This window comes from Aquarana catesbeiana, linkage group LG06 (genome assembly GCF_042186555.1).
Source record: "Aquarana catesbeiana isolate 2022-GZ linkage group LG06, ASM4218655v1, whole genome shotgun sequence".
NCBI classification, from domain to species: domain Eukaryota; kingdom Metazoa; phylum Chordata; class Amphibia; order Anura; family Ranidae; genus Aquarana; species Aquarana catesbeiana.
Genome location: NC_133329.1, coordinates 172655283 through 172669170, shown reverse-complemented (window position 1 = coordinate 172669170; position 13888 = coordinate 172655283). Strand labels below are relative to the sequence as shown.

Below are 13888 nucleotides of genomic sequence, written 5' to 3'. Positions count from 1 at the left end.
GTAGCCAATAGCTGCCCTTGCGTCATTTTCGGTCCATTGGACTAGCATAAAGACGAACTTTTTTTTTTCGATAGGAATCGAGTCCATCGGAAAGATTTGAAACATGTTCTAAGGTCGGTCAGATTTTTCGACAGAAAAGGTCCGATGAATCCCACACACGATCGGAATGTCAGACGAATTTGTTCCGTCAGGCCATTTCTCGTGGCATTAGACTTACATGCAAAACTAGAAGTTTTATCAATTTTATTTAATTCAGGCAATTGCCAATACCTTTACTGTACATTAAATGTGGGTATACAATACAATTATTGTAATTTGTATTAACTTTATTGGGTGAAATGTTAACTATATTAAGGATACATTTCAGAAAAGAAGCTAAATACATAGCTAAACACTGGGAAAGGTATATGCTTCTATAGGATTTGTAATTCTATACAGCTGCTCTTAAAATCCAGGCATCCCTTCTAGACAACAAAGCCAGCCTTGACCTCTACTGCAGCAAGGCACCTTAGTCAGGTACAATGGATTAAAATACCCCCCCAACCTACCCATTGAACATTAAGGCAACAGCATACTGGTAACCTCAGTACATGCTCTGCTCTATCCCTCTGTCAGCATGTTCGTTATAAGAGGAAGTGGAGACGGATCTCCTATCACAAATTGGATTAGCAGCAAGGATGGGAAGTGTTATCATAATGGGGGATTTTAATTATCCAGCCATAGACTGGGCGGAGGGAACCGCGCATTCATTTAAGGCTCACCAGTTCCTTAGTGTCTTGCAGGACAATTTTATGGGTCAGATGGTAGACGCACCAACTAGAAATAAAACATTACTAGATCTACTGATTACCAACAATACAGACCTGATCACAGATGTGGAAATACGGGGCAATTTAGGTAACAACGATCACAGGTCAATTAGTTTCAGTATAAATCACACAAATAGGAAACATGAAGGGAACACAAAGACACTGAATTTCAAAAGAGTCAATTTCCCTAAACTACAAACCTTGCTAAAAGGCATAAATTGAGATAAAATATTAGGAACAAAGAATACGGAGGAGAGATGGGTTTGCTTTAAGAGCATATTAAATAAGGGCATTAGCCAAGGTATCCCATTGGGTAATAAATTTAAAAGAGCGAACAAACATCCTGGATGGCTTAACTTCGATGTAAAAATGCATATAAAAGCAAAGGAGAAGGCCTTCAAAAAATACAAGGTTGAGGGATCATCCTCAGTATTCAGAATTTATAAAGAATGCAATCAGAAATGCAAGGGTGCAATTAGGATGGCTAAGATAGAACATGAAAGACACATAGCGGAGGAGAGCAAAAAAAATCCCAAGAAATTCTTTAAGTATGTAAACAGTAAAAAAGGGAGGACAGACCATATTGGCCCCATAAAGAATGAGGAAGGATATCTGGTTACAAAGGATGGGGAGATGGCAAAGGTATTGAATTTATTCTTCTCCTCAGTCTTCACGAGTGAATCGGGGGGCTTCAGTAACCAAAACTGCAGTGTTTATCCTCATGACACAACACAGGAAGCACCTACATGGTTAACAGAGGACGGAATTAAAATTAGACTTGAGAAACTTAACATTAATAAATCACCGGGACCAGATGGCTTGCATCCGAGGGTACTTAGGGAACTCAGTCAGGTGATTGCCAGACCGTTGTTCCTAATTTTTACAGACAGTCTATTGACTGGAATGGTACCAGCTGATTGGAGAAAAGCCAATGTAGCACCAATATTTAAAAAGGGCCCAAAAAACATCCCTGGGAATTACAGACCAGTTAGCCTAACATCGATAGTATGTAAACTCTTGGAGGGGATGATAAGGGACTATATACAAGATTTTAGTAATAAGAATGATATCATTAGCAGTAATCAGCATGGATTCATGAAGAATCGTTCTTGCCAAACCAATCTATTAACCTTCTATGAGGAGGTGAGTTGCCATCTAGATAAAGGAAGGCCCGTAGACGTGGTGTATCTGGATTTTGTGAAAGCATTTGACACAGTTCCCCATAAACGTTTACTGTACAAAATAAGGTGCGTTGGCATGGACCATAGGGTGAGTACATGGATTGAAAACTGGCTACAAGGGCGTGTTCAGAGGGTGGTGATAAATGGGGAGTACTCAGAATGGTCAGGGGTGGGTAGTGGGGTTCCCCAGGGTTCTGTGCTGGGACCAATCCTATTTAATTTGTTCATAAACAACCTGGAGGATGGGATAAACAGTTCAATCTCTGTATTTGCAGACGATACTAAGCTAAGCAGGGCAATAACTTCTCCGCAGGATGTGGAAATCTTGCAAAAAGACCTGAACAAATTAATGGGGTGGGCGACTACATGGTAAATGAGGTTCAATGTAGAAAAATGTAAAATAATGCATTTGGGTGGCAAAAATATGAATGCAATCTATACACTGGGGGGAGAACCTCTGGGGGAATCTAGGATGGAAAAGGACCTGGGGGTCCTAGTGGATGATAGGCTCAGCAATGGCATGCAATGCCAAGCTGCTGCTAATAAAGCAAACAGAATATTGGCATGCATTAAAAGGGGGATCAACTGCAGAGATAAAACGATAATTCTCCCGCTCTACAAGACTCTGGTCCGGCCGCACCTGGAGTATGCTGTCCAGTTCTGGGCATCAGTCCTCAGGAGGGACGTACTGGAAATGGAGCGAGTACAAAGAAGGGCAACAAAGCTAATAAAGGGTCTGGAGGATCTTAGTTATGAGGAAAGGTTGCAAGCACTGAACTTATTCTCTCTGGAGAAGAGACGCTTGAGAGGGGATATGATTTCAATTTACAAATACTGTACTGGTGACCCCACAATAGGGATAAAACTTTTTCGCAGAAGAGAGTTTAATAAGACTCGTGGCCACTCATTACAATTAGAAGAAAAGAGGTTTAACCTTAAACTACGTAGAGGGTTCTTTACTGTAAGAGCGGCAAGGATGTGGAATTCCCTTCCACAGGCGGTGGTCTCAGCGGGGAGCATTGATAGCTTCAAGAAACTATTAGATAATCACCTGAATGACCGCAATATACAGGGGTATGTAATGTAATACTGACACATAATCACACACATAGGTTGGACTTGATGGACTTGTGTCTTTTTTCAACCTCACCTACTATGTAACTATGTAAATAAGCTCCCAGCTCTAGTCCTCAGTATATTTGCCTTTAATAAATCAACCCCAATGATTAAAATGTTTATGCATATCTATGGTAACCTTTCCACATCTAGCGTGTTCATTGGACAAGCATCATTCCCTCTGTACAATTAGCAATAAATTGATTCAGGAGACGGTAGACTGATCTTGGCTGCAGGAAGCAGAGTTGTATAAATCACAAAATGCTATCTGTGAAGACTTAAAATTCTTATGCTGGCAAAACAGATGTACTGCAAGTGTGTATTTAGCTTTTTGCGTTTTACTGAAGTTTTACTTTAAAGTCTATATAATAATAAAAATATGAATGCATTCATATTTTTTAACCTAAGGAATGTTTATTGAATCAACTGTACAGTACACTTGTAAATGCAGAATATATATCGTAAACAGGAATTCAGTTGAACAGGGTATACAAATTATGTTGGCATAGTCACAGAAATATAAATTAGGTAGGAAAACGCCTTAGCTAAATTGCCATCCAGCTTCTCTAATATAAGAACAATTTCCAAGGTTAACTCCATCAGCAGACACCATATAGGTCAGTGTAGCACATACCTAGAGGAACCAACGTCAGTCTCCAGGATCCGTTTATAAATGAAAGGTAGGAAGGGGGGGGGGGGGGGGAGTGGGAAAAGGAGGGGGTGAAAGGAGAGGGGGGAGGGCAGCAATCCCACAGGGGAGCAATAAGGTGGATGCCAGCCAGAGCCTTGGGGAAAAGAAGGGAATGGGAAAGTAAGTAGAGAGAAAGCAGGAGAAGGGAAAGGACCAGACTTGTCATTCTGTTTTTGATATTTTGAGTTTTTGATACCTTCATATATCTATGTCTCTCACGGGGAGGGTCTTCTTAACTGCCACTAATCTACTAAATCTACTAGGGGAGAACATCCTAATTTATTTATATTGTAAGGTGTCTAGCTTCTATCCAATCTGCCTATATTTTGTCGAACTTTTGGGGGCAGTTTCAGCCCATATAGTTGATTTTATACAATGGTAATACCGCATTTATTTGGGAGCGCCATGCCAGTACCGTAAGGGGATCTGGGAGTTTCCACCTGAGCAAGTTCTCTTTCCTGGCATAGGAGGCTGCATAAAATACAAACAGCTTTGTATGCTTAGTTGCCAGGTTGTCCATAATACCCAAGAGGAACACAAGTGGGTCGATGTCCAGGTGTAGTCCCGCCACTCCATTTATATCAGCTACCACTGCACGCCAATAGGTCTGAAGAACAGGGCACAACCAGACCACGTGAATAAAGGTTTCCACCGACTGCCTGCATTAGGGGCACGTATCCTCCACCCCTGGGTAAATAATGGACAGTCTATGCGGGGTATAGTACACTCGATGTAGAAACTTCAACTGCACAAATCTGTCTCTTGCCGAGATCATAAGTGAATTGCATTACTGCAGTCCCTCTGACCAATCTTCCTCAGTCAGGGCTGGAATGTCTAGTTGCCATTTAGTAAATAATGGAAGCATTTTGGAGGTGTCTTTACACGTAACTGTAAAGTAGATGGAGGACAGTGTACGATCTATATTAGTGGCCGTGAGTAGGGATTCAACTGAGTGGACAACCAGTTCTATCCCATTGGGGAATTGCGCTCGGACGGCATGACTAAGCTGCTTTTACCTGAAGAACATCCAAGGGGGAGTTGATATTTACATTTCAGTTCTGGAAACAAGAGGAGGCGTCCCTCATTAAAAATGTGGTGCACTGTCCCTTCGTACCTGGCTCAAACCCAGAGGCGTATCTAGTGAAAATGGCGCCTATGGCAAGCACTGAAACTGCGCCCCTGTCAAAACATTTGAAACCCATCTTTCGGAAAACCTTAACAAAAAAAAAACAGCTAACAAAACCACAAGTCAAGCTCTTTAATCTTTCAATTAACAAATAATGGATTGGCACTACATAAAAATTACAACTGCAATTACACCCCCTGCTGCTTTTAGCAGGTATAGTACCCACTGACAGTGACAAATTCAAATGAATGGTGGTGCTCTGCAAGCTCTCCAAAACTGCGTGCAGTGTGGAGTTCAAGGGGTTAAAGCACACAGTGTGGAGGTGATACAACGCCTCCTCACCACCCCTCAAAAGCACATGTGAACGAGCCCCTACATATTCCTGCATGTCAATGGTGAAGGGCAGCTCAAACAATGTCATGCCTTTTGCTGGACCATGAATAAACAGCAGGTGCACATCACTAATCACAAAGTTGTCTCACAAAAATTGTAAAGATATTGCATTTCTGATATATATATATATATATATATATATATATATATATATATATTTTTTTTTTTTTTTTTTTCCAGTACATCTCAGCATATGAAGGTCCACTTTTCTGAAAGCCACACAGAACAGACTTGCTATATGTACACTGTCCTGTGTAAAACATTTGCTCTTCCCTCTTTGGGTGCCAAAAGGATTAGCAAGGTGATCTCTATCCCAGTGTGCAGTGGTTCAATGTGCTGGTTACTTGAGACCGTGCAGTATGAGTTGAACATACAGCTTACACCAAGGATGGGGCACAGGAATTGGGGTAACTCTTCGCTATGACACAGATGGCACCTTGGCATTGTAATTGGAGAGGGAGAGCTAGAATTTTGATAGGAGGGGGATACCTATGCAGTGTGACAGGAGGGGGGATACCTGGCAGTGTTGCAGGAGGGGGGATACCTGGGCAGTGTGACATGAGGGGGAGGGGGTACCTGGGCAGTGTGACATGAGGGGGGGTACCTGGGCAGTGTGACAGGAGGGGGGGTACCTGGGCAGTGTGACAGGAGGGGGGGTACCTGGGCAGTGTGACAGGAGGGGGGTGCCTGGGCAGTGTGACAGGAGGGGGGTGCCTGGGCAGTGTGACAGGAGGGGGGTGCCTGGGCAGTGTGACAGGAGGGGGGTGCCTGGGCAGTGTGACAGGAGGGGGGTGCCTGGGCAGTGTGACAGGAGGGGGGTACCTGGGCAGTGTGACAGGAGGGGGGGTACCTGGGCAGTGTGACAGGAGGGGGGGTAACCTGGGCAGTGTGACAGGAGGGGGGATACCTGGGCAGTGTGACAGGAGGGGGGTACCTGGGCAGTGTGACGGGGGGGTACCTGGGCAGTGTGACAGGGGGGGGTACCTGGGCAGTGTGACAGGAGGGGGGATAACAAGAGGAGGACCTAGAATTTTGATAGGAGGGGGATACCTATGCAGTGTGACAGGAGGGGGGATACCTGGGCCTGTGTGACATGAGGGGGAGGGGGTATCTGGGCAGTGTGACAGGAGGGGGGGTGTATCTGGGCAGTGTGACAGGAGGGGGGGTGTATCTGGGCAGTGTGACAGGAGGGGGGGTGTATCTGGGCAGTGTGACAGGAGGGGGGGTGTATCTGGGCAGTGTGACAGGAGGGGGGGATATCTGGGCAGTGTGACAGGAGGGGGGTAAACCTGGGCAGTGTGACAGGAGGGGGGATACCTGGGCAGTGTGACAGGAGGGGGGATACCTGGGCCGTGTGACAGGAGGGGGGATACCTGGGCCGTGTGACAGGAGGGGGGGTACCTGGGCAGTGTGACGGGGGGTACCTGGGCAGTGTGACGGGGGGGGTACCTGGGCAGTGTGACGGGGGGGTACCTGGGCAGTGTGACAGGAGGGGGGATAACAAGAGGAGGACCTAGAATTTTGATAGGAGGGGGATACCTATGCAGTGTGACAGGAGAGGGAGGGGGTATCTGGGCAGTGTGACAGGAGGGGGGGTACCTGGGCAGTGTGACAGGAGGGGGGGTACCTGGGCAGTGTTACAGGAGGGGGGATATCTGGGCAGTGTGACAGGAGGGGGGGGGTATCTGGGCAGTGTGACAGGAGGGGGGTACCTGGGTAGTGTGACAGGAGGGGGGTACCTGGGTAGTGTGACAGAAGGGGGGTACCTGGGTAGTGTGACAGGAGGGGGGGTACCTGGGCAGTGTGACAGGAGGGGGGGTACCTGGGCAGTGTGACAGGAGGGGGGGTACCTGGGCAGTGTGACAGGAGGGGGGTAACCTGGGCAGTGTGACAGGAGGGGGGGTATCTGGGCAGTGTGACAGGAGGGGGGTACCTGGGTAGTGTGACAGGAGGGGGGGTACCTGGGCAGTGTGACAGGAGGGGGGGTACCTGGGCAGTGTGACAGGAGGGGGGTACCTGGGCAGTGTGACAGGAGGGGCGTACCTGGGCAGTGTGACAGGAGGGGGATATCTGGGCAGTGTGACAGGAGGGGGGGTACCTGGGCAGTGTGACAGGAGGGGGGGTAACCTGGGCAGTGTGACAGGAGGGGGGTACCTGGGCAGTGTGACAGGAGGGGGGGTACCTGGGCAGTGTGACAGGAGGGGCGTACCTGGCCAGTGTGACAGGAGGGGGATATCTGGGCAGTGTGACAGGAGGGGGGTACCTGGGCAGTGTGACAGGAGGGGGGGGTAACCTGGGCAGTGTGACAGGAGGGGGGTACCTGGGCATTGTGACAGGAGGGGGTAACCTGGGCAGTGTGACAGGAGGGGGGATACCTGAGCAGTGTGACAGGAGGGGGGGTACCTGGGCAGTGTGACGGGGGTACCTGGGCAGTGTGACGGGGGGTACCTGGGCAGTGTGACAGGAGGTTGGATAACAAGAGGAGGGGCGGAATAACATAAGGACACGTGGAGTGAACACATTATTCTCTCTCATGTGCAGGGCACTGTGTCATATTCTGGCACCGGCCCTCATATCACACACAACACACAGTAATCACAAAGAATGCTCAGAATTCCATCCTCACCCCCCCTCCACCTCCGGTTCCTCAGGTTGTTGTTTCTCTTACTGTGGCTGACTTTGCGGTTGGTCTCTTGCAAGTTCTGTTCCTGGTCGGCCGTCTGTACATAAACAACATGCTCATCGGCCAATCATGGAGCTTCCATCTCTGATCCAGCGCCGATGTCCCATAATTCTTCACTGACACCTCAACACTGTGCAGAGTGATCTGACAGGTTGCCGGTCAGGCTCTAAAGGGGGAGAGGGCGGGGCTGGACCAAGTTCACTGCCAGAATCCCTCTTCTTCAGCGGCTCCTTCCTCAGCATAATCTGAGTTCTCGGTAAAGTCATCCAGGGAGGGCTGGGGTGCCCTCCATGTCCGCACGTCTTCTTCTCCTCCTGCAGGATCCCGGCTGCTCCTGTCTAGTGTCTGAGTTTCCATTGAGATGCTGGAATAGATTTTTGGCAGCTCCGCAAGAAAAAAGCCATGACACCCAGTGCGCACACCTATGCATAAGTGCCTTGCAGCCCAGCCACTCACGAACGCCCCCTTTATATGGCGCCCATGGCACTTGCCATATCTGCCATACCCTGGATACGCCACTGCTCAAACCTGAGGGTCTGGAACAGATTGGAAGTGCGGCATTGTGGGGTTACCCCATAGGGGGTATATGGAGAGGCAGCATTTTGGTTGTTAAAATATAGGGATACTTGTTTCCAAACCTTCACTATCGCTTTTGTAGGTGTAGTAACTTGGGGGCTATATCTCGGACCTCTGTACACTAGATTACTAAGCTCAGAATATGAGCCTAGAATTGCTGCCTCTAGATTGACCGCTGGGTTGGCGATATCCTGAGTGAACCACCAATGCACAGTGACCAATATTGCTGGCCAGTAGTATTTTTTAAAATTTAGTAGGGAGAGGCCTCCTTCTGTAAGTGATAGCTGCAACGTGTGTTTAGCTACTCTAGGTGTTGCCCCCGCCCAGACAAAGGAGGCGATAGCTTGATCCAGTTTTACAAAGAAAGAGTTTGGGATGGGGACTGGGGTATGACAAAAGGCATATAGAAATTTAGGAAGGAAGGACATTTTAATTAGGTTTACCCTCCCCACCGGGGTCAGCAGAAGTGTTTTCCACACCGAGCAGCGTTGAATAAACTGCTAAAGGATAGGGTAGACATTATCAACTAGGTAACTCTTCAGATCATTTTGAACCTGGATTCCTAGATATTTAATTTGCGTAACCCTTTTAAGAGGAAGAGGGGGGGCCTGTCGGTGTCAGGGTATCTGTCAGGGAGAACAGGAGTGATTTATCCCAGTTCACTCTGACCCCAGAAAACACACCAAAGCGATCAATAATGGTCAGGGCTGCACTCAGTGGCTGTCGGGCATCACGGAGGTATAAGAGCATATCGTCCGCGTATAAAGAGACTTTTTCAGTTAGGGGGGAACGAGATGCCCTCCACCTGCATTACAGCTCTGAGAAGCACCGCCAGTGTGTCATAAACCAGATGTGACCAGAACTGTGTGACTGCGACAGAGTGAACCAGACATAAATAGGTGAAAGTAAGTTTATTAAGGAAAATGCATATGTGAACACACCACCAATACAGAGTGAACAACCAAACAATAAGTGATATAAAACTAACCAGCATATGTAGCAAGAGGGAGTACCAGAATCGTAGTCAAGCCAGGCCGGGGTCATAAACAGGGAATCAGTAGCTGGGAAGGGAGATAAACAGGACAAGAGAGGATGGATGGATCACAGGAGGGATGGGTCAGGTACAAGGCTCAGAGTCCAGGGTTCAGGTAACGGACAGGAAGCAGGATCAACAGGTTCCAGGAATCAGGAATCAGGCTTCAGGTTACAGGATCAGGGATCAGGGATCAGGGTAACAGGATACAGGTCAGGGCTCAAGGAACAATTCCAGGGCAACATAAGTCTGTAATTGTTGGGTATTTATACTGCAGCTCTGCTAATTAAGGTTAGGTGATACCTGTCTGCAGAGGGGAATACCTGCTCCATACTGCCAGGATTCCTCTGCTGGTGGACGCCAGTACTGCGGCCCAAAGGTGACAGAATACTTGCAGGAAAGAGCAGCTCTGAACTGCCAGGAGACACCTGCTGGTGGACCTCAATACTGCACGCCAAATGATCGATATTACCAGCAGAGAAGATCTTTCCTGACAGTACCCCCCCTCGAAGAAGCGACCTCCGGATGCTCCAACTAGCCGTTGCTGGGGAAAGTCCATGGTGTCCAGCTGGGCAGCGGGCACCTCAAGCTGGGCAGCAAGCAGTGGCACATCAGGCTGGGCAGCGGACAGGAACACTCCAGGCTGGGCAGCGGACAGGAACACTCCAGGCTGGGCAGCGGACAGGAACACTCCAGGCTGGGCAGCGGACAGGAACACTCCAGGCTGGGCAGCGGACAGGAACACTCCAGGCTGGGCAGCAGGCACATTAGGCTGGGCAGCGGGCTCGGGCACTCCAAGCTGGGCAAGCAGGCACGGGCACTCCAAGCTGGGCAGCGGGCACTCCAAGCTGGGCAGCGGGCACGGGCACTCCAAGCTGGGCAGCGGGCACGGGCACTCCAAGCTGGGCAGCGGGCACGGGCACTCCAAGCTGGGCAGCGGGCACGGGCACTCCAAGCTGGGCAGCGGGCACATTAGGCTTGGCAGCAGGCATGGGTACTCCAAGCTGGGCAGCAGGCACGGGCACTCCAAGCTTGGCAGCAGGCACGGGCACTCCAAGCTGGGCAGCAGGCACGGGCACTCCAAGCTGGGCAGCAGGCACGGGCACTCCAAGCTGGGCAGCAGGCACGGGCACTCCAAGCTGGGCAGCAGGCACAGGCACTCCAAGCTGGGCAGCAGGCACATTAGGCTTGGCAGCAGGCATGGGTACTTCAAGCTGGGCAGCGGGCACGGGCACTCCAAGCTGGGCAGCGGGCACGGGCACTCCAAGCTGGGCAGCGGGCACATTAGGCTTGGTAGCAGGCATGGGTACTTCAAGCTGGGCAGTAGGCACGGGCACTCCAAGCTGGGCAGCGGGCACGGGCACTCCAAGCTGGGCAGCGGGCACGGGCACTCCAAGCTGGGCAGCGGGCACGGGCACTCCAAGCTGGGCAGCGGGCACTCCAAGCTGGGCAGCGGGCACGGGCACTCCAAGCTGGGCAGCGGGCACGGGCACTCCAAGCTGGGCAGCGGGCACATTAGGCTTTAGGGCAGGCACTCCAAGCTGGGCAGCAGGCACGGGCACTCCAAGCTGGGTAGCAGGCACGGGCACTCCAAGCTGGGCAGCAGGCACGGGCACTCCAAGCTGGGCAGCAGGCATGGGCACTCCAAGCTGGGCAGCAGGCACATTAGGCTTGGCAGCAGGCACATCAAGTGGGGTAGCAGGCTCATCAAGCAGGACAGCAGGAACATGCACATCAAGCTGGGCAACAAGCATGGGCACATTAAACGGAGCAGCAGGTACTTCAAGCTGGGCAGCAGACACATCAGACTGGGCAGCAGGCACGGGCACTTCAGGCTGGAGAGCGGGCTCATCAGGCCAGAGAGCGGGCTCATCAGGCCGGGCACGGGCACGTCAGACTGGGCAGCAGGCACGGGCACTTCGGGCTGGAAAGCGGGCTCACCAGGCTGGAGAGCGGGCACATCAGGCTGGAGAGCAGGCTCATCAAGCTGAAAAATAGGCACTGGCATCTCTGGCTGGAACACTGGCACCTCAGACTGGAACACTGGCACCGAGACTTTGGGCTGGAAGGCAGGCATCAAGACATCAGACTGGAAAGCGGAGACATCAAGCTGGAAGGCAGGCACCGAGACATCAGACTGGAAAGTGGAGACATCAAGCTGGAAGGCAGGCACCGAGACATCCGGCTGGAAGGCAGGCACCGAGACATCAGGCTGGAAGGCACCGAGACATCAGGCTGGAAGGCACCGAGACATCAGGCTGGAAGGCAGGCACCGAGACATCAGGCTGGAAGGCAGGCACCGAGACATCAGGCTGGAAGGCAGGCACCAAGACATCAGGCTGGAAGGCAGGCACCAAGACATCAGGCTGGAAGGCGGACACATCTGGCTGGAAGGTAGGCACATCAGGCTGGAAGGCAGGTACATCAGGCTGGAAGGCAGGCACCAAGACATCAGACTGGAAAGTGGAGACATCAAGCTGTAAGGCAGGCACCGAGACATCAGGCTGGAAGGCAGGCACCGAGACATCAGGCTGGAAGGCAGGCACCGAGATGTCAGACTGGGTTGGATTAGCTGGTGCGGAGGCAGGTTGGGTTACTGGCAGGATCGTCTTGGTTGGAAAAAAACTTTCGTTTTTTCTTTGGCTTAGCCACTGAAGCTCTGTAGGTGAGGGGTGCAGCAGACTGGAAAGGAGGATTGGGATATGGCAGAGAAGAGGTAACAGTAGCTGGGGGAAGATCTTGTGGGTTTGTAGGCAGCTGAGAAGAGGCAGGTGGGTTGAATGCAGGATAGGTACAGGGAGCAGAGACTGGATATGAGTATTTGGTTGGCAGCAGCGTATACTGAGCTGCAACTGCGGTTGACATGGGTGATGGGGAAACATACATTTGGGTAGGCTGGTGTTTGGTGGCAGAGGTGGTTTGTTTTGCTGGAGCTGCTTGCATCATGTCAGACCATGCTGAAAGTTTAGGTTGTACAAACTGTGCTTTTAAATCTCCCTGTCTAACAAAAGACTGAGCAGACACAATGCACTCCGCAATCACCTGTGGGGAACAGGCTGAATAGTGCTCACAAAAATCGTCTGGATCATCTTCAAAAAGCCACACTAGGGATACAACCTGATTCATATCAAAAGGAGGAGTGAAATCATCACGGCCCTCTGGAATACAGGGCAGGGCCAGCTCAGTACATAGCTTGATCAAAGGCTGCACCTCCCCAAACATATAACCCTGATTGACCAGGGAGTGAGCCAAACGTATAGTGGCAAACAACTGGTCACTAGACCATCCTTTCAAAGCCTGGCGGCAATAATCACCACTTTCAGATGCCAGCAGAGAAAAATAAATAACCTCATCGGCATTCATGTTTGCAACCAACTGAATCAAAATGGTTCCCCTGTGCAGCCACTTCTGGTCAGGGATGGCCCTGGTATTCTGTCATAAACCAGATGTGACCAGAACTGTGTGACTGCGACAGAGTGAACCAGACATAAATAGGTGAAAGTAAGTTTATTAAGGAAAATGCCTATGTGAACACACCACCAATACAGAGTGAACAACCAAACAATAAGTGATATAAAACCAACCAGCATATGTAGCAAGAGGGAGTACCAGAATCGTAGTCAGGCCAGGCCGGGGTCATAAACACAGAATCAGAAGCTGGGAAGGGAGATAAACAGGACAAGAGAGGATGGATGGATCAAAGGAGGGACGGGTCAGGTACAAGGCTCAGAGTCCAGGGTTCAGGTAACGGACAGGAAACAGGAGCAACAGGATCAGGCTCAAGGAACAATACCAGGGCAACATAAGTCTGCAATTGCGGGGTATTTATACTGCAGCTCTGCTAATTAAAGTCAGGTGATACCTGTCTGCAGAGGGGAATACCTGCTCCATACTGCCAGGATTCCTCCGCTGGTGGACGCTAGTACTGCAGCCCAAAGGTGACAGAATACTTGCAGGAAAGAGCAGCTCCGAACTGCCAGGAGACATCTGCTGGTGGACCTCAATACTGCACGCCAAATGATCGATATTACCAGCGGAGAAGACCTTTCCTGACACAGTGGCTCAATAGCCAGGGCGAAGAGAGCCAGGAAAGGGGGCAGCCCTGCCTAGTGCCTTGGTGGAGGGGAAAAGAGGCCGATAGGACACCATTTGTGCAGACTCTGGCCGTCGGGTCCGAATATAGTAGGCGCAACCATGATATGAAATTAGGTCCTATTCCAAATTTATGTAAAATAAGCCATAAGTATTCCCCCTCCACCGAGTCAAAGGCTTTTTCTGCA

The 13888-nt window shown here is 50.2% G+C and overlaps 1 protein-coding gene across 4 annotated transcripts in view; it reads left to right on the top strand.

Moving 5' to 3' along the window:
- Positions 1-13888, top strand: part of LOC141101795 (multidrug resistance-associated protein 1-like) — a 511330-nt gene that overhangs the window by 388281 nt on the left and 109161 nt on the right. The window contains exon 27 of one of the 4 annotated variants that reach the window (XM_073591132.1): positions 75-1566. The exons of the other annotated variants lie outside the window; for them this stretch is intronic. Coding sequence (XP_073447233.1) covers positions 75-251 — 177 coding nt within the window. The 3' untranslated portion in view covers positions 252-1566. Of the gene's footprint in view, positions 1-74; positions 1567-13888 lie in introns of those variants that run through there. 4 annotated transcript variants of the gene reach the window in all.